This window comes from Mauremys reevesii, linkage group 2 (genome assembly GCF_016161935.1).
Source record: "Mauremys reevesii isolate NIE-2019 linkage group 2, ASM1616193v1, whole genome shotgun sequence".
Taxonomy (NCBI): Eukaryota; Metazoa; Chordata; order Testudines; family Geoemydidae; genus Mauremys; species Mauremys reevesii.
The window spans coordinates 8613005-8638243 of NC_052624.1; the positions used below are offsets into that span (position 1 = coordinate 8613005).

A 25239-nucleotide genomic window follows, 5' to 3' on the forward strand; every position below is an offset into this window, starting at 1 on the left:
ATCATATTTAGAGCTCACTCAGAAATTATTTTTCCTCACAACAATTTTCTTTAAAATTTGGAGGGGTTGAAAACCTGAAAACAGAGATTTTTATTATTTACTAAAATTTCCATTGAGTCAAAAATCCTTTTGGCATTGTAAAAATGTTTTGAGGGAAAAAATTTTACTCACCCTAATAACAAAACACACAATAGCATCGTACAATGCTTTGAAAGCATCAGTGAACTAAGCAGTTCTGAGTACATTCTCAGCCCTGTTTTACGGAGGGAGGGACTTGACCCAAGCTTTAGCTTAGAGTAGTGATGCTGCAGTGTCTGGAACAGCTATTGGAGAATAAATGAGTCCTTTTTATAAGGCAGATTCTACTGAGTAGAGTTGGGGAGAGGGGTGGAAAGCGGTTTTCCCATTCCTTGAAGATTTCAAGATATCAAAACATTTTTCAGTCCTGAATTGGGGCAAAAAGTCAAAATCTTTGAAAATTTTCATGAATTGGAAATAAAAAAAAATCCTTTTGTGTCAATCTAAATGTTTTCTTTCAATGATTTTGGAATGTTTTGTTTTAATAATTTCAAAATATTTTGTTTTGATTTTGACCATTTTCAGGGTTTTTTTTTACTATCATTAACTGGCATTTTGAAACACTACTCCATTTAGAATTGGAAAACTAGAATTTGTCTTTTAGAAAATGTTGAAACTAAACCATTCAAAACATTTCAAACATTTTCCAAGTCATAAAAGATGTCAAAACTGTCTCTTTCACACAAAAAGTTTTGGTTTTGAGGACGTGGCATTTGCTGATGAAAAAACATTTCACTGGAAAATACCCAACCAAAGCTACTCCTTCTCTGTCTATATTATGGAGGAAGGGCACCTTTCTATTGTTTTAAAATGTGCCAGTCAGCATCACTGCAAGTCCCTTCCTCTGACACACTGCACAGCAGCGGTCTTGAAGTGTATCTTTACCAATTAACGCAGCTGGTTGTTTCCTTTTCTCTCTTCCAACTGTACCCGTATTTAGCTCCCATGTTCATAACCGAGCTTCAAAACCAAGAGGTGCAAGATGGCTACCCAGTCAGCTTTGACTGTGTTGTTATTGGCAAACCCTTACCTACGGTGCGCTGGTTCAAGGATGGGAAGGTTATCGAAGAAGATGACCATTATATGATCAACGAGGACCAGGAAGGGTGCCACCAACTGATCATCACCGCCGTGGTCCCTACTGACATGGGAGTCTACCGCTGCCTTGCTGAAAACAACATGGGAGTTTCTTCTAGCAAGGCGGAGCTGCGGGTGGACTGTGAGTCTTGAGGAATGATTGAAAAGACTGAATGTTATGAAACAAAATATTTCATAATATTAATGGGACGTGTGAGTGGTATTTGAATAAGATGCATAGTTGCACGTTTGTTATAATATTATGCATCATATTAAGAGGGGAGCGTGAATGGTGTTGATTAAAGATACATGTTTATTCTGGCTGATCTGATTAAGTGAATCTCATTGGCAGGAAAATGACACGTGAGAGGTAATATTAGTTCAATTGGGGGTTTTACTCCTTTCGAATGGGATAATTGGGGTTTTGTTAATTAAAATGTAGATGAAATAGCTGTAAGCTTAATGATTTTGTGGGCTGTTTTTTCTCCTATTATCGGGGCCCGTGTTTGAGGGTGATGCAGCTTTTGGCAATGTTGTCACCAGCATAACTGGATCAGTTAGTTGCCGAGCACTGCACATTCATTCCCAAAGGTCGGAGAAATCTCACATGAGAAATGCACCATGCGGCCATACCCAGTGCATTGTGATCTCATCCTGGGTTCTCAGTTCCCTCTCTCTCCACGAAGGCTGTAAGCATTACGGAGACAGCACACTCACTCCTGGGGGAAAACGTGTGTGTCTTCTCTCTCTTGCAGTACCCTCTGGCTGGCTCTTGCAGTAGCATTGGTGGGGCTCAAAGGGAGACATATCCAGCTCTCCTTTGTCTGGAGGGAGCATGAGGTCAAGTGGATGGAGATAAATGAGTATTAATAAGGGGGATCACAGAGGCTGCTGCTGCTCCCTGTAAAGAAATTTCAGAACCTGCAAGGACCTTTAGCTGCAACTGTTATGAACTGCAGTGGTTACAAAGTGTAGATCATACAGAATGTCCATTTTTCTTTTATCAGTGACCAGTACTGATTACGATACAGCAGCAGACGCAACAGAGACATCTTCATATTACAGTGCCAAAGGATATCTCTCAAGGTAAAAGATGAATGATAGAGCTGCGGTGACTGGAAAACATGGCACAATGCTCATTTTTATTCATGAGTGTTTGGATTTAGATGGGTTCAGTGGGAATCAGACAACCACAATCATTACAGTGGTAAAGCAAAGGCTATGGTAATCTGTGAATATAATTTCATGTGAGTAGTACCTGCTTATGGTGGGCTTGGTACAGTCATTTGTGCTGCTCCCTCAGTGCAAAACAGCCCACAGCCTGGCTGCTTCAGCACACTGGGAATTCCTTCCCGGTGTAATGCAGTCCTCAGTCTGGGATTGGGAGTGGCCCGGAAAAGAGGGTGAAGCTGAAACTGCTGCACTGGCTTCAGGGCTGACCATTAGGGGTCATTGGCAGCAGGGTGCTCATGGCTTCTCTAAATTATGCCAGGGAGTGGGATAGCTCTGGCTGTTCCTGAGATCCAATCCAGAATCAGCTTTAGATCTTAGAGTCCTCTTTGTCCCTAACCCCTCAGCAGTGCCTGGTGCATCTTGGCCACAACTGCGATTTTAGCTGATTGTTTTCAATGGGATTTAATGCATGGCTGATTTTACTTTTCAGCCACATGTAGAATGGCTGGAATCCTGGGGTTCTGTTCCCTGTTTTGGCACTGATCTGCTGTGTGACCTCAGGCAGTTTCCTTAACTTCTGTGCCATAGGTTCCTCATCTATGAAGTGGGGATAATGCTGCTTTCCCACCTTTGTAAAACACTTTGAGATGTACAGATTAAAAAGCTTGTATTGTGAATGGGGCCGGTAACACTACCTGTTATTCAGGTTACCCAACAATTCCCATTATAAGACCCTGTTTTCAGCTGCTTATGACTTTACCAAACTTTTATCATTTGGGCAAAAATTTGTCATCCCAAGTGTCTGCCTAGCCTGATTTTTTTTCTAAATTGTAGCCAAATTGTTTCAGTCATTTCTGAGAATGGGGCTTGGGGAAGAGGGGGGTTGTTTTGCCAATGTTAAAAAAAAATTCTGACTAACTTTGTTTTTAAAAGCTCTAGTGCTCCCATGATTTGAAGCAGGAACTTGAAATTTGGCAGAGGGTGGGGTGTTTCCCTTTTGTCAGGGATGTGTCTTTTGTAGTTCTCATGAAAATCTACCCAAATTTGACCAATTGATAAGCCTTTGAAAAATCCCAGTTCACGCAGGTTCAGTAGAGACTCCTTAGAACTTACCAGCTAAAGTCAATAAAGGTTCCATCCTTACTTGGGCCTGGGCTGCTATGGGCCATGCTGGGTCTGGGCACCTGCATTGAAAACAGCAAGACTGTCTCTCCTGTGCTCTAAATGACCCCCGTGCTGGGCCCAGGTGGTGTGGAGGAGGAAGCTGCCTGATTTGAATGCAGTGAGGACAAGAGCTGTACTTGTGGTGGGGAGAGTAAATTGGTGCAAGGGTTGTACAAGGAGGCAGGAGACTGGAAGTTTGGGGTAGGAAGGATACCGGGACTGGGAAACAGGGGGAGACTGGGAGTGGCTGGGGAAGGAGACTGGGATAAGGAGCCAAAGGGCTGACCCTGAGATTAGATGAAGAGCCCAGAGAGGAAGATTAGGGGGAGGCATCTGGAGGCAAGGCGGAAAAGAGAAACAGATTGGATGAGGAGTCAGGAGGGAGGTAACATAGACTGACGGGACAAGGAGACTGGGACTGGGATGAGAAGCTTGAGGAGAATGCAACCGGGAGGGCGAGCACCAGCGGTGGGAAAGAGAAAAGACTGGGACAGGGGCAGGTTGGAGGAGATTGGGCAGAAGGAATCATGCTTGGGGGGAGTCAGAGAACAGTCTGTGCCTACTAGAGTGCAACTCCTCTGTAGAGCCTAAAATGGTTTATGCCAATTCCGCCTTTCTTTCCGACTCTAATCTATACCTAGCCGAGAACAAGAGGGAGTAGAATCCACCACAGAAGAGGAGCAGCTGCCTCAGATCCTAGATGAGCTCCATGATATTCACGTGGCCCCTGGAGCACCTTTGGCTAGATTTCACCTGACAGTCAAAGGTAAGAGAACCTGTGACATTTACAACAGTCCTGTCTTGATATCTGTGGACGTGTGGACAAGATTTTCTCATATGCTTTTGCATGCTGTTGTGTTCTTAATTTGTGCGCTCAAATAGCACATTTGAAATAGCAGTCACAAGGGTGTGTATGCGCAAATGACCAGTACCTGGGGGGAGGGGTAGCTCAGTGGTTTGAGCATTGGCCTGCTAAACCCAGGGTTGTGAGTTCAATCCTTGAGGGGGCTACTTAGGAATCTGGGGCAAAAATTGGTCCTGCTAGTGAAGGTAGGGGGCTGGACTCAATAACCTTTCCAGGTCCCTTCCAGTTCTAGGAGATTGGTATATGTCCAATTATTACCTAGCTGGGCAATAGTTCATGCAAAGTAAGTATTCAGTTAAGCCCATATCCACAATGATTAATTGCATGCACACATTTCTGGAAATCTAGTCCTGTAACTCAATTTTTGTAGGTTTTAGATCATGAAGATCAGCTAGTCTCTGAATGTATTCATTTCTGTGTTGCCAGGAATGAAAAGTGTGGGCATGCTACTTTTCTAAAAATAATGCTTACCAATATGAACCATTGCTTTTCATTAGTATTTCAGAGTAGATGTACTATGCAATGATTAGTTCAAGCGATAGTAACTAAGGCCCAAATTGTCTGCTACTTGGGATAAGCCTATATAGGGGACAGGAAGCTTTGCTAAGTCATGGTGCTTTCTTTTTGATCTTTCCATCAGTGTGCAGGGCGCCGGGACGGGGGTTGTTATCCAAAAAGGTGATTTGTCCCCCAGAACCAGCAGATTTCCCCAAAAGCCACACAATGGCCTAGTGCCTCCGCCCTGGCTCTGGGATCTCTTGTTGTCCCATCTCCTGTCCCTCTTCTATAGAAGACCTACACTGTAGATGTGTACCCAACCCACCTCTGTGACCTAGACCCTCCCTCCACTGGCCCACCCATTCCACCTGTGTGTATCTCTGACCTCACCATGAAATGTCTACAACGTCTGGGTGGATAAAGGAGAAAAGCTACAGAGATGTCACTGCCCCCATCTGTGCTTTCCTGGAGCACTTTTACTGGGTTGTTCTGCTCCTGCCCAGGGAAAGAGTGGGGACTATTTTGGCTTAAATGGCCATGAGGCCAATCTCTAAGTCCCTATGCAGGCAAAGTATGACGTCAGTCTGAATTTTGCCTGAGTTAAGGATTTCAGGATTTGGCTTTGTATTTGTAGAAAATCAGATCCAAATATCAACATTCTAACTCTGGAAGGCACTCAGATATCAATGTGACGGGGGCAGAATTAGAACCTGAAAAGTACATCATAGAATTTTAATTCGTAAATAGCATTTCACAAATATCAGAATCGAGCTACTCTCTGTATGTAAAAAGAACAGGAGTACTTGTGGCACCTTAGAGACTAACAACTTTATTTGAGCATAAGCTTTCGTGGGTAACAGCCCACTTCATCGGATTTCCAAACAGCTACTGTAGAACCTTGAACAAACATCATTGGAAAGAATGGACCTTTGATTACACTGAAGTGTATGATTGGTTTGAGAGGCTCCAAAATAGTTAGTCACCCCTTCTTCCATTGCTCCTTGTAGGGTACCCAGAACCTCGTCTTTACTGGTTCAAAGATGGGCAACCGTTACAGGCCTCAGACCGAATCCTGAAGATTGAGAATAAGCAATTTCATGCACTCGAAATCCTCAATGTCATTAAGGAGGATGCTGGTCAATACTCAGTATTTATTAGCAACTCTGCAGGTTCTGCATATTCATCGGCCAGTTTGGTTGTCAAAGGTAAGTTATTGGTGCTTTTTGCTCTATCTGCCAGTGGCGATCTCAGTTTTACATGTTCACCTTTCCCAATACAGCCTATAGAAAGCAAGATATTCTGGAAAATAAAATGGGTCATAAACCAAGGGTAGAGGGATGGTTTTGTGTTTAGAGCACTGGACTGAGAGTCAGGACACCTGTGTTCTATTCCTGGCTCATCCATGGATTTCCACTGTGTCCTTAGGAAAGTCATATCACCTCTCTGTTGACCTGATTCTGATCTTACTTGCACATGCAGTCTAACTCTATTGTCCTCAGTGCTTTCACTGGGGAATTGTGCTTAAAAACTAAGGGTCTGATATGGTCCATATCTGAGGCCATAACTGCAGAATACTGCAGTACTTTTAATAAAGGGTGAGATTTGTCTCAATTGTAGAAGCAGATAGGTATAGAGCCACTGTGGTGTTTTTATTAATTATTATTATTATTATTATTAAATATCAGTACTCATGGAGTTAGTAATTTATGTCCAAATGTTTTTGTGATGTAATTTATCAAAATGATCTTTGTCCAAATATATGATATAGTAATTGAAACTTAAAACAGATTTCAGTTACTCTTATGCTGAGTTACTGTACATGTCATTTATATTATAAAATGGCTTTTAGATGTATTCTACCAACAAGATGAATAACAATTTTTAGTAAAAATATAATTTATGTGTAGTCCATATTGTACAGTGTAAGTCTCTGATATCACCTGACCACATGCTTGACTGCATAAGTCACATAAAGGAGACATTTGTCCTCTCTACAGATGTAGTTTCATGGTGGGATGATTTGTCTTTCTTTGTTACAGGTCCTGGTGAGAAGGAAGAACTGCCAGAAACAGGTGAGAGGAGCAGCTGAATCAGTGATAATAGAACCACTAGTAACTTCTCAATAGTCTTAGCCTCACTTGCACCATTTCACCATGAACTTTTTAATTTTCAGATGCTCAAGAACAGCTGGTGCCACCCAGGTTCCTAGAGAGATTTACCAATAAAAGAGTGAGGAAAGGTGCAAGTATCACCTTCTCTGTGAAGGTTGAAGGTAAACAGAGCTTAAACACAACTTTCTTTCTGTGTTACTTAATTTGCATAGCTGCCCAGTGTATCCTATCCTCTCATTGGGCCAAATCTTACCTAGTATAGGCGTGGGAAGATTTGGGTTCTGTTCCCATCTTTGTAACAGACTTTTGGATGCTCCTAGCCAAGACGTGTAACTCTTCTCTGCCTCAATTTTCCTATGTATAAAATGGGGAGAATAGCACATTCTTATCTCACAGGGGTGTTATGAGGGTTAATCTTTCATTTTTGTAAAGCGCTTTGAAGCTCTTAGATGGAAAATGCTCTAGAAGTGCAAGTGTTCATGTATGGTTTATTACTGTTATTGGAAACGGATCAGCAAACATGTTGAAAGTAGTATTCACTCAAAACGTAGTACACAGGGTTGGTAAGAAGGGAGGAACACCAGTGGGACAGTTAAAGAGGCTCTTGCTCTTTTCTTTAGGACATCCAGCACCCACAATTACCTGGTTGAAAGAAGAATCTCATGAAGATGTTCTGTGGATCAAACCAGAGACTCCTGGCTACAAACTCGCCAGTTCCAACATGCATCACAGTCTAATCCTGCTGGATGTTGGAAAGGAATATAGTGGAACCTACACTTGCATTGCTACTAACAAGGCTGGACAATCCATCTGCACCGCTTCTCTAGAAGTTATGGATGGTAAATTTTTGCAACATTACAAACACTTTCCCTATAGTATTAAACATCATATAGTGTACATGAATGGTATCGCCTCATTATATTGTGTATATAATTGCTGAATGAAGAGCAAGTGTGAAAATACACTTAATTTCAGCAAACCACAACTCAAGTACATACATTTCACAGAGAGTCTGGTATATCTCTATTACTATTCTTTGATAGAAAATGATTATATGCCCCTAATGTAAGAATAACGTCTACAGTGTAGGGCTTTGGGCCATGTGTCAGATTAAAAGCGTGGTAAGGTTTTGCATAAACAAAACAAGAGACTAAAGAATAATCAAGAGAATAAAAAGGAAGAAAACAGGTCCCAAACTTTTTAGGAACACTGGATTCTTCACTCTGCTAAGGCTGTTTTGCATCACATCTCTGCCTTAAAGCACCTGAGGCAGGCGAGTGAAGAATTCCTGCTGCGCAGAGAAATTCTCCACCATCTCTTGTGTCATCCTCCTCTCCCCCACTCCCTGGTGTGAGAGGAGGGGTGGGAAGAAACATGTTAAGGGCATTCTGGGGGTGGGGCATGGCCAAGGCAGGGCAGGGCCTGGAAGAGCTCTGCTCCACCAAACCTTATTCCGCCTTGATGTACATTAGAGCTGCAGTCCCCAGCTGCACTGTACCAGGGCAGGGTTTGGGCAGGGTGAGGAATCTGCCCCTCAGTGTTTAGCAAATACCTTCTTTTGGCAAAGACCCTCTGATTATAAACTTTGATCTTGCAGTGAAAGAGGCAGAAGTTCTGACCCACGAGCGCATGATGGTGACAGATGTTATAATGACCACGCTGGGGTAAGCAACGATAGCGTATGTTAAGCCAGAAGAGCATATACAAGATTCCTCTAGATTTCACTGAGATGGATTTACAGAATGTATTGCCCATCAGTCCCACATTTGAGATCAGATGGGAGACTGACTGAGCTCTCCAAAGATCTGGAAGTGTGTGTGGGTCATGGGGCTGGCTTGTTTGGGAAGGTCCCCCAGTATTCAGCTAAAGGGTTTTTGGCCCCAGCCTGAAGTCTTAACTAGAGGGAATCTTCTGTTTGATTACAAGTGTTTAAAATCCTGACGTCTACAACGCTAGTTCTGGAAAGCTAAATGCAAGAGGTTATTGAAAGCTCACTATTTCCAGGGATAAAATGATGCAGCGAGCTAGTGCCAAGCCTTTCACTGCAGGAAACCACTCTCCAATCCAGTCAGATTTCCTTTCCCTCCTTTTCCGATTAGGCAGATCTTCCAATTCTCCACTGGAGCTAAAGTCTGCATCACTGCCAAATTCTCCTAATTCTTCACTGCCACGTGCACCTGGGGGACTGTGTGTACTCACACCTGTGCAGATTTGGTGTAAAATGCCTCTGCTGGTGTAAATGAGTGACGAATTCTGATTTGATGGTGTTTTACATGCACTTTGCACTCATTTGCAGTGGTATAAGTGGCTGTACAAGAAGCAAGGCAGTGGAGAATCAGGCCCAGTGTTCTCAGCTAACACCCGGTGTCTCTGTTTTATCTTTAATTTTAATTTTGTAACAGAGGCGTAGCCGTGTTCATCTGTATCCACAAAAACAACGAGGAGTCCGGTGGCACCTTAAGATGCCACTGGACTCCTTGTTAATTTTGTAATCGTTTTCTTAGGAATTATGTGACTTTAGCTCCATTTCACATCTGAATATTGAGTTGTACATAAGGTCAAGAATAAAGGATTGTTTTAAATTCTTAGTCTTAGTTTAGTTCATAATCCTGCCAATTCATACAGATCCCCATTCTGCAACTGCTTCCAAGACATGTTGTTAATGGGCTTTCTCACGTAGAGCAGGTACAGAATTAGGCCTGTAAACAGAATGGCCAAGACCATAACAAAGGTTTTCTCATGAGATAGTACAGCAGAGCCAAAGTATGCTGAATATGTGCAGTGCACACTGTCAGTATCTGTGTTTTATTTAAAGGGTAGCACTTTGCTTGCATAATGCATGAAGGTTTTTTCATGATATGACCTGATAAGGAGTTAGTTTGTTCAGTCAATAGAGTCAGGAGATCTAGATTCTGTTCCTAATCCTGACATGGAATTTCTGCCTAGGCTTGGAAAACTCTCTTATGTCAAACTTTAGGAACTAAAACAGGCATCTAAATGTAAATGTTCTGATTTTCAGAGTCAATGGTAGCTGTAGTTGCTTAGCACCCCTGAAAAACAGGTCACTTTCACTTAGAAGCCTAATAGACTTGGGGTACTGAAGTTTGATAATATTGGCTGTACCCACTCTGTGCCTCAACTTTGCCATGTGTAAAATGGGGCTAATACTTCAGTTAAGTACCTTAGTGGCATGTGGTAATTTCTGAAGGTTTATGAGATGCTTTGAGATCCTCCAATAAAAGATAAGTGTATTAATAGTAACAAGTTTATTCTTGATTGGCAGGTATGAAGACAAGGACAGAAAAGGACATGGGTAAAGTTATATGAAAACTCTTGTTCTCGTACAGTATGCCTCATTCACCTCCAAAGCAGGCAAAATTCACATACTCAAATTCTGAATTTCACTTGCATAGAATTAAATATAGTAACAGCTTGAGGGGGAAAATGGATGACAGGGATGACCACTAAACTGCTTGTTTAAAAATTTAACTGAAAAATAATTCTCCAACTCTGCCATCTTGATCTTCCATACTAGATAGGAGAAAAAAAAATTGAAAAATAAACACTGGTAACTAGTCATTACATTTTAAAAGGTTTACAGCTGGAATTTTTCTTTAAAAGTTGTGTCTGGTACATTGGAAATAAAATTTGGTGGCTCTCAACTTAAAAATCATTCAATTAAAGGGACAATGTCAATATTTCTTGCTTGTCAAGATTATGTCCCTGAAATGCTCAGTAACTATATTTATTTACTAGTTTTGCTTCTCCTAGAGTAAGAAGGCTCCAGCATTGCTTCCTTAAGAAAATGCAGAGCACTTTTATGAAGATGTGTAATGAATCTTGGATGTGTCCGGGATCTGCACACCACACAACTTGGCATGATTTGACACAAATGGAAATCTCTGTCTCAGAAAGGACTGATGCCAGAAAGGAGGAGTGTTGCATATAAGGACAGAAGTGCATTGGCAGAGCTGTGCTGTGGGAAAACCTTGCACAGTATCTTTCCATGCGATGCTTGACTCAGCCTACTGCTGTTGGTTTTTCACTCTCATGAACACCAACTTCATTCATGATTTAAAATGTAGGGTTGTTTTTTTTTTCTAGGCTGAGTGAATTTTGTGCTGGTGAAAGTTGTCAGACTAGCAGCCCTGCACAGTGTGAAAACTTATTTTTACCCGCCGAATAATTACAGCATGGGCGGTGGTAGTTTACCCCTAACCCGTCCCACCAATATACCTCAATCCTGATCTGCAGGGACCTCCTCTGTGCCCAGGTCCATGGACAGTCTGCATATCCCTCAGTCCTTGGTTTCTCTATTATAACTACAAACCAGGGCAACAGTTGGCAATGGGGACATAAACTCACTGAGAGCTGGAGCTGAGACTAGAACTCTCATTTGGCATAAGTCACTGTTCAGTCCCTCATGGTAACACTTTCAGTCACTAATAACCTGGGCTAATTTCAGCCAGTGTTATAGAGATGAACGGTGCCCTTGAGCAATGCAGTCCTCTAAAACTCCATGTTAAAATAAGCCATCTGTCTTGGATGGTTAGACACAACAAATCCTGTATCTGGGCAAGGACTTAGACTAGATGACCCTTGTGGTCCCTTCTAACCTTATGGTTCTATTATTCTAAACCTCATGCAAGAGGAATAACAATACCTATGCCACCCCATTGGCTTCAGTGTGGCACGATTGTGGTTTCTGTGTTCAGAGTTTATCATCAGTTCTAAAGTTCACATCTGGGTCCTAATCCAGATATGCTCAAAGATCACGTGAAGAGTGAGAGGGCATCTGGTTCTGACTCATCCCCGAAGTAAATGGCTGCCATGATCACACTTTGACTCCCCCTTTCTCTTTTTCAGAGTTGGTATCTCTATCCACCCTCCTGAACCAAGGAAAGGTAGGAGAAGCTGCTTTAGCTGGAGGCTCATCTCCACATCTATAGTTAAGGTTGCCAATGTGTTTCCATTGTACCTTCTGTTTTCAATTCCTTAGAACTTTTTGAAATTCTGACCTATCGGGTCGAAATTTTTCAGGCCGGTTCTCAGGCCAAGGATGAATGATTTGGGGCGGGACACACACACACACACACACACACACACACACACACACAGACACACACACACACACACACACACACACACAGAGCTAGATTGGCCAGGAATGCCTGGAGCACAGCCTGATGGCCTTCCAAGCCAAACAGTTGTTCCAAAAAAGGTGACAAAAGTATTTTGTAATGAGAAAAGTGTGTGTGTGTGTCTGTATATATATATATATATTTTGTCCTATACACACACACACACACACACACACACACACACACACACACACACACACTTTTCTCATTACAAAATACTTTTGTCACCTTTTTTGGAACAACTGTTAGGCTTGGAAGGACATCAGGCTGTGCTCCAGGCATTCCTGGCCAGTCTAGCTGTGTACTCAAAAATGTACCCAAGGTTTGCATATTGAGGGTACAATTTATCTCTATGCAGAAGACCAGCATAAGGAATAGTCAACTATTGAATCCCACATAATTCTTCAAAATGGAGCCTAAATGGAACTTAAGTGGTTTTGAGGCCTCATGCCAACTGTACAGGGGTGAATTTCAGCCTGAGGGAGGCAAGACTCCCTAGGAATGCACAGGTAAAGTGCATTCCCACAAGGGAGCAGAGTTAAGGTTTTTACAACACACCGATCACCCTGGAATCTAAGCACTTGTTCTGTACAACCTTAACTCTGCCCCCTTCTGCATTATCAGCTAGTCCTTAATTACATGATCACTGTTCTTTCTGCAGGAGACTGCATCACTTGTTGCATAGGTTGGATGGGCCACAGGGAATAAAGCAGCTGTTCAATATTTATTTTTATCATTACTGTTCAATGAGTGGACTCCTGCCTCAGTCACTACATGCTACCCATCCTATCCACTGAGAGGCTGTGTTCACTATAGAGGTGGCTCTCCACTGTGTCTGGTGGGGAGTGTGAACTCCAAATTGTTCTTGTCTGGCCAGCCAGCGCTTCTGCAAAGCGCCGCCCTCGCTCGGTCCTGGGCGGGTCTCCTCTTCCGCTGAGCTCGACGCCCCGCCGCCGCGCCAGGTCCACCCGGAGGAGGGAGAGGGGAGGACCTGCGAGCGCCCGCGCGAGCTCAGCCGAGCCGAGAGAGAGGGGGGGAGGGACCGCGGCAGTCGCAGCCGCGGCAGGTCCACCCGTCCGGTGGTGGACCTGCCGCTGTCATCATACCTGCCGGTCCACCGAGAGCCGCCCGCGCCGCCGCGGGGAAAGGGCGCCTGCCTGCTTGGCGCGCTGGTGTCTAGAGCCGCCCTGTTGTCTGGACACCATAGCGTCACTGACATCCGTTTCAGAAGGACAAGTCAGTCATGTCTGGTTCATTGGAGTGGACTTTCAGACGACATACTACAGACTTGATAGCATGTTCTCCCTTTTCTAGGAGAGCTTGTAGAAGGTCAGGCTGATAAAGAAGGTGTGTCCAGGAGTCACATTTCATTAGCTGATGTTGGAACAGAAGAATTCCTCCAGAAACTCACCTCCCATATCACAGAAATGGTGTCTGCAAAAATAAGTCAGGGTAAGTGCATGGCAAGTGTGAATACAGAGCAGTCAGTCTTCAGCTTTGGGTTGAGTTTTAAGTCTCATCTATGAAACAATTATTTTGCACATAATAATAACACTAATAATATAACACTAATAAGAGATTCATCAGATAGAGCTCAATCCCCTGACTTTACTTTATGCTGTTTCTGGAACTTCTTTCCAGGAAAGTTAGCAGCTAGAGTTGAAAAGGGACTTTTCATACAGGCAGGAGCTTTCAGTTTTGTTTTTGTGAAAATACAAATTGAATAAATTTTCACATATTTTTCAAATGTTTTACCATGTTTGTGAATTACTAGACTAAAGAGGATTAATCCAGTGGATAAAGCATGTGTCTGAGGGGCAAGAACTCCTGAGCACTAATCGCTGCTCTGCCATTACTTGCCATGTAGCCTTGAGCACATCATTTATCCTCTCTTAATCAGAGTTTCTTCACCTGTAAAATGGGGTTACTGATATTTGCATATCTACTTCACCAAAGTGTTGTGAGGATTAATTAGGTAGTGCTGTGAACAATATGAACCCCACATAAGTACTAACTACTGATCACTATTACCAAAGCTATGTAGGCCAACATTTCATTGACACCAAGGCTGCTCCACACCACCCTGGCAGGATAAATAGGCCTCAAAATGGCAGTAGGTTATATTTACATGCACTTTCAGGCCCCATATAGGTGACTAGAGAGATATAAAGTTGCCTTCATGTAAATGAGAGTTGGGTCCATATGAAAGTTTGATCTTTCATAGTTCTGTTGCTCTTCCAACAGTGTTTGAATTTACAGTAATTGTGTGGGCCCACATGCTGCTATGTTATCTCTCTACAGTCACACTGAAGTAAATCATGTAATCTCAGGGACTTCAAATGCCCAATATGCATATGCCATCACAGTTATTAACAGGAGCTCATGTACTGGATGATGCAAGAGGTCTGTCCTGGGGATATTTGATTTTGTGAAGATTTTAAAAAATCCTATGGATTTGAACCCTATTTGATTTTCACAAGAGAGCAGTGTCTCATCTGTGTACCTGTTTCCCCACTCTTCTTCATTTCAGCCACACTTCGAGTGCCTGGAGCAGACAGTGATGACGAATCTAAGACGCCATCCCCATCTCCACGCCATGGCAGATCTCGACCTTCGTCAATTGTTCAGGAGTCTTCCTCTGAATCTGAGGATGGGGATTCTAGAGGGGAGGTACAGTGCACACATGAATAAACATCACACAAGTGTTTACTAGGCGAAAGGATTAATCATTCTGAATAAACAAATCTAGGGTGTTTTAAGGGTTTCCATCTTAAAATGGTGTCAGTGGTTTAAGGTGTATGGTCTAATAAATGGAATATAGGACTAAGCGTATAAATCCACGCTCTCACACCCAGTGAATGGTCTCAAACAGGTCACGTAGGTCAACGTTTTCAATAGCTTCTGTTAATTTGGGGGTCTCAAGTTTTGGTTGCTCAACTTGAGACACTCCGGGCTTGACTTTCTAAGGTGCTGAGCACTCACAGCTCCAAGTGATATCAATGGGAACTACAGGAATTCAGCACTCCTGAAAATCAGGGCCTGGGTATCTCAAGTTGGGCCACTCAAATTAGTGGACATTTTTTAAAAAATTCAGCCTTAACATTTCTGAATTTCAGTTTTCCATCTGTAAAATGGAGGTAATGCGTCTCTTCTGTCCTCCAGGGATGGTGGGGATGAAGCATTTAACCCGGGTAAAACACCTACTTGCTATTGCTATTATCATAACCTCGCTTTCGTGCACACGAATAACTCTCATTTCATGCGTGTAGATTTTTGACATCTACATGGTCACGGCTGACTACGTGCCCGTGGGAGCTGACAGGGAAGTCATCACTCTGAAAGAAGGGCAGTATGTGGAAGTCCTTGACTCTGCTCATCCTCTAAAGTGGCTAGTCAGGACCAAACCCACTAAATCCAGCCCCTCTCGGCAGGGTTGGGTGTCTCCGGCTTATCTGGACAAGAAATTAAAGGTGATCGATCTTCCTTGTTTTATTTTTTTATGGAAACTGTTTCCTTTGCCCGGTAGAGCAGTTCCCGGCTTGCTCCTGCTGTCTCTGAGTTTCCATGAGGGCAATTCTACTCTGAAAAGGGAGTGCAAAGGGGACATTTTTACGTACTCATCAGCTCTGCTCCCTGTACCTAGTGTGATGGGGCAAGGCCAGATGGCTACAGTAAAGTGCTGAGGAACAGGTATGTTAACCCCAGGCTAAACAAATCCCTAGCACCGTGGTAACCAAATGGCAGTTGCTCCAGGTTAATCAAGGCACCTGGGGCCAATTAAGATCTTTCTAGAAGGCAGTGGAGAGAGCTACACTGATTAGAACACCTGCAGCCAATCAAGGCAGGCTAATCAGGGCACCTGGTTTAAAAAGGGAGCTCACTCCAGTCAGGGGAGGAGGAGCCAGAGGAGAGAAGTGCATGTGAGGAGTTGGGAGCAAGCGGCACAAGGCGCTGAGACTGAGAGGGTGTGCTGCTGGAGGATTGAGGAATTATCATACAATCAAGCATTATCAAACACCAGGAGGAAGGACCTGTGGTGAGGATAACGAAGGTGTTTGGAGGAGGCCATGGGGAAGTAGCCTAGGGAGTTGTAGCTGTCATGCAGCTGTTATAAGAGGCACTCTAGACAGCTGCAATCCACAGGGCCCTGGGCTGGAACCCGGAGTAGAGGGTGGGCCCGGGTTCCCCCCAAACCTCCCAACTCCTGATCAGACACAGGAGGAGTTGACCCAGACTGTGGCTTCCACCAGAGGGGAAGATCACTGAGGTGAGCAAATCCGCCAAGAAGCGCAGGACCCACCAAGGGAGAAGAGGAACTTTGTCACACTAGCTAGAGTCTTGTCCTCTGACTTCAATGACAACTGCGTGTTTGCTGGTTTTTACTGTGATTAGCCCTAGAAACAACACAGCTATGAGGGAGTGAGCCGGAATCTAGTCTGGTGTATCATTAATAGAATTATTTACCAAAATCCAATCATGTATGTTGTGTTACCCGCCACACCTCAAAGGTTGTACCGGTGTCACTGAGGGCATACCTGGAAGGAGAGTGGGTCAAAAAAAGTCAGCAAAACTTTCCTCCATCAAAAATGCTGCTTCATCAAAACCAAAATGTTTTGCAGAAACATAACGATTTTGACTAAATTTTCACTGAGAAGGATTCTCAGGTCCAAGGTGGAATTTCTGGTCAAAGCATGAAAGTGCCAATAGCCCAGAGGTGGGAGACCCAAATCAGGCAGAGCAGGGACCTGTGCACTGCTCTCCCACATCCCAGGGGAGTGCCCTAACCACTGGGGGTATTGGCTATACTGGGGTTGGTCCGATGTAACTCATGGGCTTATTTGACCTGCAGAAGCCCAGCTGATGGTGAGTAAGAAGGAAAGAACCCAGCTTGACAGTCAGATCTCAGGTTGCATTTGCAGAGCTGGCAGTTGGAAAGGCCATATTTTTATTTGTAAATTGAGCGCATTTGCCCAGGAGTCACGGATATAATACACTCGGAGTCCTATCATGCCTTGTGACACGGTAGTTTGTCATGGTATAATGATACTTTTAAATTCTCAGCCCATTTGCATTTGAGCAACAGCATTCCATTGCCCCAAAGGAAACGTGGGTCTCCCCAGTTTGGGATGTTTTATACAGAGAAACAACACTGCTCAGTAGTTCTTCTTCCAAACTAAACCCTTCTTCTTGCCCTTACCAATTGCCCCTCCCTGTTTTATCATCTCTGTACGACAAGTTATCATTCCTAATCATGGTAGATTCCCCTGAGATTCCCCGTGTTCCCAGCTACACACTTGTGTAGCCACTGCCCTCTCTTTCCCTTGTATTGGCAGTTATTTATTAATTTAATGTTGTTTTTAAAATGTGCGTATTTAACTAGTCTCATGAGATGTGCTGTTTGCTTTTTACACCGAATTAAGGCTCCTGACAATAAGAGTCAAGAGTTCTTCAGTCTGAAATAACACATGTGCCTGATTCAATGAACAGGTTGCATATTCTAGAACCCCAAAGTCCATCGATCCCGTTTCTTATATTGGCACCCATCACTATAATCTGCACTTTCATTATCCCTTTGGCCTTTAAGCACTTTCAGGTTAACACAGTGGAATGTGACAGGGTGTAGGCTCCCACGGAACAAATCCAGTTCAGTTGTCAGTGGGAACCAAAACTGGGACCTTCAGCACCAAAAAGCACAACCCCCCACCACACGAGCTTCAGAGCTAACTCCGTCAGCTGTATGGGCCAGTCTGCTATTCTTGATGGGTCCAGCTACCAGAAGGCGGGCAAGATGATCCCAGACACTCAGTCATGGACATGTGGATTCATTGTTCTGTAAAAGATCTTCCCTACCCTTTCTCCTCCCTTCCAGAGCCAGAAGAGACTCCCAGTGCAAGCCCTGCCCCAAGTAGCACCGTTTGAAACCCTGAGGGTGTTGCTCTCTGGCAGCGATCTACAGCTTTGTTACTGGCAGATTATGAACCTTTACAAAAATGGCTTTTTCTGGCTGTGGCCTTGGTTAGGGACAGAAACAAGCTGCATGTGACAGCGCCATGCCTGAAGTTACCCTGCAAACATGCTCCAGTTACATGGTACAGACATTCCTGCTCTGTTCCTTAGAGAACTGATGTTTCCTGTTTCTCTGTTAGTTGTCACCAGAATGGGGCACATCGGAAGCTCCCGAATTCCCTGGAGACTCTGTTTCAGAAGACGAATATAAAAAGAAGCTGAGGTGAGCACTTTTTGGGTTGCACTGCTGCCATTAGGGATAGTGCCATGTGAACTAACAGGGATGCTTGGGTCTGAGGCGTCTCCCAAAGGATTCACACATTCCATTTGCGCCTCCAGGACTGTCTGATGAAAGCCCAATTTCTTTGCTGATAAATCCCACCTGCTCCCCTCCCCCAGAGTCCAGCTAAGCTCTTGAGGCTTCCAACCTATAGTAGGTTTTACACATTTGAATTCTAAGTCGCCACTGATTTAGGTTTGGGGAAATACCATGTGATCTAAACCAGCTTGGGAGAAAGATTTGTTTTCTTGTCCAACCTGCTTGTTCCTTGCGTACTGCCATGTGGCTGAATAGTTAACTCCTTGGGCGCTTTGATTTCATAGAAGTCTTAAGGCTCTGTGTTCCCTTCCAGCATAACTAGTTCTGCCCTGCGGGTGCTCTGCATCATAATATAACACATAAAGGGAGAGCTGAAGGGTAGCATATAAGGGCCATACGCAGTCATCCAACACTGCCAGTGTGGTCCAACACCGTGCAGCTCTGCAGTAGAAGTATTTACCTATATGGCCTCTGCACAGAGCCACACCGCAGCATGGGAACTGTGCTGCAGTTACCCACTCTCCTTGACTCCTCTTGTCACTCAGCGTTAACAGGAAGAAAAGCAGCCACAGCCTCATTCCAGTTATTAGTTACATCCCTAATGCTGTGCACTGATCTATGTAGTCTCCTTTCTGGGGACCTGATCCTATGAGGTGCTGAACACCCTGAGTTCTGCTTAACTTCAGGGTCAGTCGAGGTGCGTAGCGCGCTGCAGCAGAGCCTGCCCCTCTTGGATATCAGCACGTCAAGAACCATATTTGTAATTGTTCTGCCCTTTGTCTGCCTGTTTCTTCTTTAGCCTCATCATTCAGGAACTGCTGAGCTCTGAGGAGGAGTTTGTCAAAGATCTGCAGTTCCTCCAGACCCATCACCTCCAGTACGTAGAGAGCTGCCCGGATGTTCCAGAAACTGTTGCCAGTCAGAAATCTACTATCTTCAGAAATGTCAGTGCTATTGCGAGCTTCCATTCCAAGTAGGTCTACCTGGATGCGTGGCAGATAAATGAACATCTTGCAGTGTTAGCGGCAAAATTGCTGCGGTTATGACCATGGAAAGTGGGAAATGCTAAGATGGAAGGGAGTGGATGAGCATTTTAGAAGGCAAGAGCGAGAACACAGGAATGGGAATCAGAAAGTAGTAGTGTTATTACAGTCCCAGAATCTTACAATTCCTCTTGTTCTGCTGAGCATTTTTTGCCCTGCTAGGCGAATTTCATTGAATAACTATAAAATTCCTATAAATTCCTATTCCAGCCCCTTCTCTCAGGGGAGGTAGTTCTTTAAAACTCCAACACTGTATTTAAGGACTGAGATAGCCAGTGTAGATCCAATACCTACTTTGAATGACCCAATTGTATTCAAAGGGGGTCAAATTGTGGCACATTGTTGTTTTACAGTCAAAAGGGGGCAAAAAATAATGCTTGTAGATCCAATACCTACTTTGAATGACCCAATTGTATTCAAAGGGGGTCAAATTGTGGCACATTGTTGTTTTACAGTCAAAAGGGGGCAAAAAATAATGCTTGTAACGCACTTAGGTTCTGGCCATCCTGCAAAAGCTATGCCCACTGTCAGCACAGATTTCTTCTTCCAGCAGCCTGAGCAATCTGATCAGAAGGGGGCATAAAATATGCAGGCCGCAACCCTGGCCTCTAAGCACCATCCCAGAATGCCTCCACATGGCTGAAGATGCTGAGGCCTGTTGGGTGTGAACTCCATGACTTTACAGGCAGCTGGGATTTTACACAACTGTTGTGCTCCAGAACATTCAGGGGAGGAAACGACTGCTCCAGAGTCTGTATTGAGACCAACCACTAAATGTTCCACCCTTCACACAATGTTCCTTTTAAATGTAGCCAAGCTACCTAGCCATCAAACCCAGACACAGCCCCCTCTCCATTGAGGAGAGATTTACCTCACATGCAGTGCTCACAAAACAACTTCCCTTCATCCTGTCCAAATTCTTCTCTTGGTTCAGGGAAAGGAGGGGAAATCTCCCTGCACCCACTCAGGGAATTCAGGGATCCTGAAACTGAGGCAGAGGTTCCAACTCCCTGCTCCAGTCTGAACTTCTCTTCCTTTGTCTCCCAGCATTCCTTAAATTCAAGCCGGCCAGTAGGGTCTTCTGCCTAAATTTCAGGTCTGATGAGGTACTTGCCAAGTGGCATTTAAAGTTTTACCTCTGGGTACAATTGCAGCTCTGACAACACAGGTCACTTCATCAAGCTGGTTTAAACTGGGATCATGTGTATTTAGTTGTAGAGCTCTGGCGAGGTTCTTGTCTCGTCTGTGTTCTATTTTCTCTATGCCAGCTTCTTCTCAGATGTCCCTCTTTCTCCACCTCCACAGTTCCTTCTTTCCAGAGCTGCAGAAATGTGACACTGATGACGACGTGGCTATGTGCTTCATTAAGAATGAGGAGGACTTTGATAAGTACATCCAGTACCTGGTGGGGCGGATACAGGCCGAGTCTGTCATTCTCAGCAAAGCCATTCAGGAGTTCTACAAGGTACCATATTAACCAAAGTACATGCCACACATTGAGAATTAAGCCTTGTATAACCCTACTGCTTTAAGAAATGCAAAGCCCAATGGTGGGTCATACCACTGAATATCTAGGGATTCCATTTGGAGTTGTGCATAAGCTTTCGTGGGCTACAGCCCACTTCATTGGATGCATAGAATGGAACATATAGTAAGGAGATATATATCTCCTTTCTTACTTAGGCTTGAAATTAGACGAAGGTTTCTAACCATCAGAGGAGTGCAATTCTGGAACAGCAAGGACCTCCATGACTTTAAGATTAAGATAGATAAGTTTATGGAGGAGATGTTATGATAGGATAACGGGCTTAGTCAATAGGTCAATTAAGTGCCACACTGGTAATTAGTACAATGGGTCAATGATAGGATATTGTTAGCCTTTTTCCAGAGGGTATGGCTGGAGAGTCTTGCTTCAGCTGACCGCCATATTTGGGGTCGGGAAGGAATTTTCCTCCAGGGTAGATTGGCAGTGGCCCTGATGTGGCCTGCATCTTGCAGGAGGTCAGACTAGATGATCATAATGGTCCCTTCTGATCTCAAATTCTATGATTCTATGATTCTAAGTGGGCTGTAGCCCATGAAAACTTATGCACAAATAACTTTGTTAGTCTCTAAGGTGCCACAAGGACTCCTGTTCTTTTTGCGGATACAGACTAACACGGCTGCTACTCTGAAACCTGTCATTTGGAGTTGCATATATAATATTATAATAGGATTATTAGCTAGGTAGGAAATTATTACAAAACAGGGTTTAGCAATCTTCACAGTGGGATGAAGCTCTCATTAGTGGCAGCAAAATTCAGAGTGATATTACTGTAAGGAGCCATAGCCACATACCGGCATATTGTTAAGGAGGATCAAACCTAGGACCTTTCATTTGAAAACGCACAAGCTCCTTTAGATCTTAGTAATGATCAGTCTGTTTCTGTCTGAGGCCAGCCAGTACAGGGAGTCTTGATCAATACACAGACTTTGCACTAATAATTAACAGAATCTGATGAGAGCTATGGTGCCCGTAAGACATACCCTGTATGTGAACTCAAGGATACAATGTTAACCAGATATCTACAGTTAGAGGAAAAACTGCTGCTCCTTCTCATCATATTGTGCAATTTTCTAAGCAGCATGTTGCATTTTATTATTAATTATAGCATCAACAGTGTGCTGGGTGTAAGAAGACAAAGTCACTGCCCCCAAGCAGCTTACCAAGTAGACAACCAACAGGGAAGGGATGCAACAAGAAAGCAAAGTGATAGAGTGATGAGGCTGCACAGTTTTGGAGGGGATAAAGGATTGTGGGATTTACTCTTTCTGATTATGCTCAGACTTACTTGCTGGGAAGACTAAGGTATATAGGTCAATGTTGTGTGATCTTGTCATTTTGGGGCATTTTTTGCATCACATTCTTTATGGTTATATATTTCCCGCCAGAGGTATACAGAAGAAATATTAGCCAGTGAGGATCCTTCTCAGCCACCTATACCTCCACTGCAGCACTATTTAGAGAGACCCATAAACAGGATCCAGCAGTATCAAATTATAATCAAGGTAAGGAGCTTCCAATCTATATTCTTACCACTCCTAATATGGTGGGTTTGCCTTCCATTTTGGAGAGCCTTTGGAGAGAATGGACCTGATCAGTTACACTAGCTTCACACCAGTATAACTCCATTGGAATTGTTTTTGAGCAAGGGAGATCAGAATCAAGGTCAAGGTTTGTGCACTTTGAATAGTTTTGTAAACTTAAATCGTTTGAGAGGTTCACAAAGTCTCAAACACCACATGGTTTACCCAGCTTTAGCTGAATACTCTGAAAATGGTTACATCCATGAAGAATGTAAATTTGCCACATGTGTGGCAACATATCTGTTATAAAAGCAACTCGTTTTCAATGCACATGTCATTGACTTGTCAACAGAGGCAACTTCCCTCCCCGCTTTTTCAGGTGGAATTCAAGGTAAGACGAGGCAAATAATGTAAAAGCTACCTTCCCACCTACTGCAAATCTTTGCTGTTTCAAGAGCTGAGCCCAAAGCAAATAATTTCTGAAGGTTCTGAAACATTTCACTATCTGAAGATTTAATTATTATTTATATACATGTATACATACACATACATAATATTTATTGTAATGTTTATTATATACTACATAAAACTGGGCATGTTTAGTCTTAAGAAAAGCAGATTGAAAGGGGACCTGATAGCAGACGTCAAATATGTTAAGGACTGTTCTAAAGAGGATGGTGAAGACAGGACGAGAGGTAATGGGCTTAATCTGAAGCAAGGGAAAACTTTCTAAATATAAGGATAGCTAATCTCTGGAATAGGTTATGCCAGGTTGTGGAGGTTATCTCTGTCGTTGGAGGTTTTTAAGAACATATTTGGCAAACACCTGTGATGGATCATTTAGATTTGCTTGGTCCTGCCTCAACCTGGGGGGAGGAACTAGATGATCTCCTTAGGTCCCTTCCAGCCCTACATTTCTAAGATTCCATGATTCTATATTTGTGCTCCTTCTATGCTTCCATGTTCCAACCAGGACCAGAAGCAGAGTGTCAAAATACTCCTGCTTGTGATATTTTCAATCCAAGTAGAAGGAAATAATATCAGGAGCCCCCCAAAATTGCTAATTTTTTTACAAATACAGATTTTCCAAATGTAAGAGATTTAAATAGTTTGGAGAAGGTTCAAACAAGCTTCTGAATTATGCACACTTGTCTGGCTCTGCACACTTACATTTTTGAAGGTTCTCTTGATGCTTGTTCGGAGCCCCTGTACGAACACTACCTGAAAATGAAAGAGAAGAACAAATGTAATATTTACATTCATTTTGGCAGAAAAGTGTAGGTTGACGTTGGCAGCAATTTGCTGCATATCCTTCCCTTCTTACTTTCACTGCATTGACGGTTGTGTTTTAGCACCATCCCTTGACTGTTTGACTCATTGTGGTGCCTTGATATCGTTGTGATAATTACATTAGAAATACACTGATAAGTATGTGGATCTCTTCACCGTTCAGTTTTCAATCAGCCAGACAAGTATCCTACTTGTGGGTTTCACTTCGGCCTTGTCTCCACTCAGTAATAACTGTTTGAAGGGCAGTGTGTCGTGGTTAGTGAAAGAGTGGTGAAAAAGTGGGGCAACGGTGGCTGAAATGGAGAGCTGGATTACAGACTCCCACAGAGTGATGTCTGGACTGCATGAGGATACCAGTAGAATGCAAACTCTTGGAAATGTCCAGTAACAGCTGCTTTGTTCACTTGTAGGAATTAATCCGAAATAAAGCAAGAAACAGCCAAAACTGTGCGCTGCTAGAGCAAGCTTATGCCATTGTGTCCGCGCTCACCCAGCGTGCAGAAAACAACCTCCATATCTCGCTCATTGAGAACTATCCAGGGACCCTGGAAATTCTAGGAGAACCCATCCGACAGGTAATTGGAAACTCTGAATGAGGACAATCCGTGCTTAATGCTCTTCCTGCCTTTGATAGGCCTTAAGTGGTCCATATTCTTTAGTGGCTTCTATACAAATTAACATTTGAAACAGAAAATCAGCTGAACACCCACCAAAGTGATTATCATTAATTCTGTATTGGTGCATGTAATAAATTGAACGTGACAGAGATGGACCTTCTGGATTGACTAAGTTTGGGAGCCTCTGAGCATAGAAAGTTACCTCCTTCCCCAGGGGTAATATAGGTGTTTGTCTTCACAACTCACCTTCCATACAGCAGAAAGTCCTGTTTGGGGCATGTTTACTGGCCCATTCCATGCACTCATGTGCTGATTAAGGTGTGCACAGTATGTGTTGTCAAAAATATATGGACCAAATCCCGTTCTTGTTGAAGTTGATGAGACTTTTCCAATTACACCTATGGAACTAGAATTTGGCCTTATGTTTTCATTGCATATGTTTCCCCAAAAAATAGACTTTTGTTTTTAAAGCTCGGTTTTAAAATGCATATCCATTCAAGTCAACATGGGTAACATTGTATGTGCTCTATATGAAATCATGAGGTTTGTTTCTCGATATCTTAGCCCTCACAATTCATATAACTTCAGAAGATCTTTCTGCCTCTCTACCTGCCTCTTTAGAAATGGATGGATGGATTTCAAGCTACCACACGGGACATAATTTGAAATTATATTTCATTTTTTTAGTAGCTTTAGCCCTGGTGAAAGATGCCTGGCTGGCAATCCTGGAGACTTATGTCCTGTATTTATCTGTAGGCAAAGGAGTAATTTAAAAGATAATGTTGGGACTA

At 43.3% G+C, this 25239-nt stretch overlaps 1 protein-coding gene across 1 annotated transcript in view; it reads left to right on the plus strand.

The window, feature by feature from the left end:
• The window catches only part of OBSCN (obscurin, cytoskeletal calmodulin and titin-interacting RhoGEF), a 297128-nt gene that overhangs the window by 200559 nt on the left and 71330 nt on the right, over nucleotides 1-25239 (plus strand). The window contains exons 92-109 of the mRNA XM_039523906.1: nucleotides 1019-1297; nucleotides 2163-2241; nucleotides 4134-4258; nucleotides 5863-6060; nucleotides 6895-6927; nucleotides 7029-7127; nucleotides 7587-7805; nucleotides 8564-8630; nucleotides 10250-10279; nucleotides 11833-11870; nucleotides 13422-13559; nucleotides 14638-14777; nucleotides 15377-15577; nucleotides 18254-18336; nucleotides 19232-19405; nucleotides 20781-20940; nucleotides 22407-22523; nucleotides 24242-24406. Of these exons, the coding sequence (XP_039379840.1) occupies nucleotides 1019-1297; nucleotides 2163-2241; nucleotides 4134-4258; nucleotides 5863-6060; nucleotides 6895-6927; nucleotides 7029-7127; nucleotides 7587-7805; nucleotides 8564-8630; nucleotides 10250-10279; nucleotides 11833-11870; nucleotides 13422-13559; nucleotides 14638-14777; nucleotides 15377-15577; nucleotides 18254-18336; nucleotides 19232-19405; nucleotides 20781-20940; nucleotides 22407-22523; nucleotides 24242-24406 (2345 nt within the window). The remainder of the gene's footprint in view (nucleotides 1-1018; nucleotides 1298-2162; nucleotides 2242-4133; nucleotides 4259-5862; nucleotides 6061-6894; nucleotides 6928-7028; nucleotides 7128-7586; nucleotides 7806-8563; nucleotides 8631-10249; nucleotides 10280-11832; nucleotides 11871-13421; nucleotides 13560-14637; nucleotides 14778-15376; nucleotides 15578-18253; nucleotides 18337-19231; nucleotides 19406-20780; nucleotides 20941-22406; nucleotides 22524-24241; nucleotides 24407-25239) is intronic.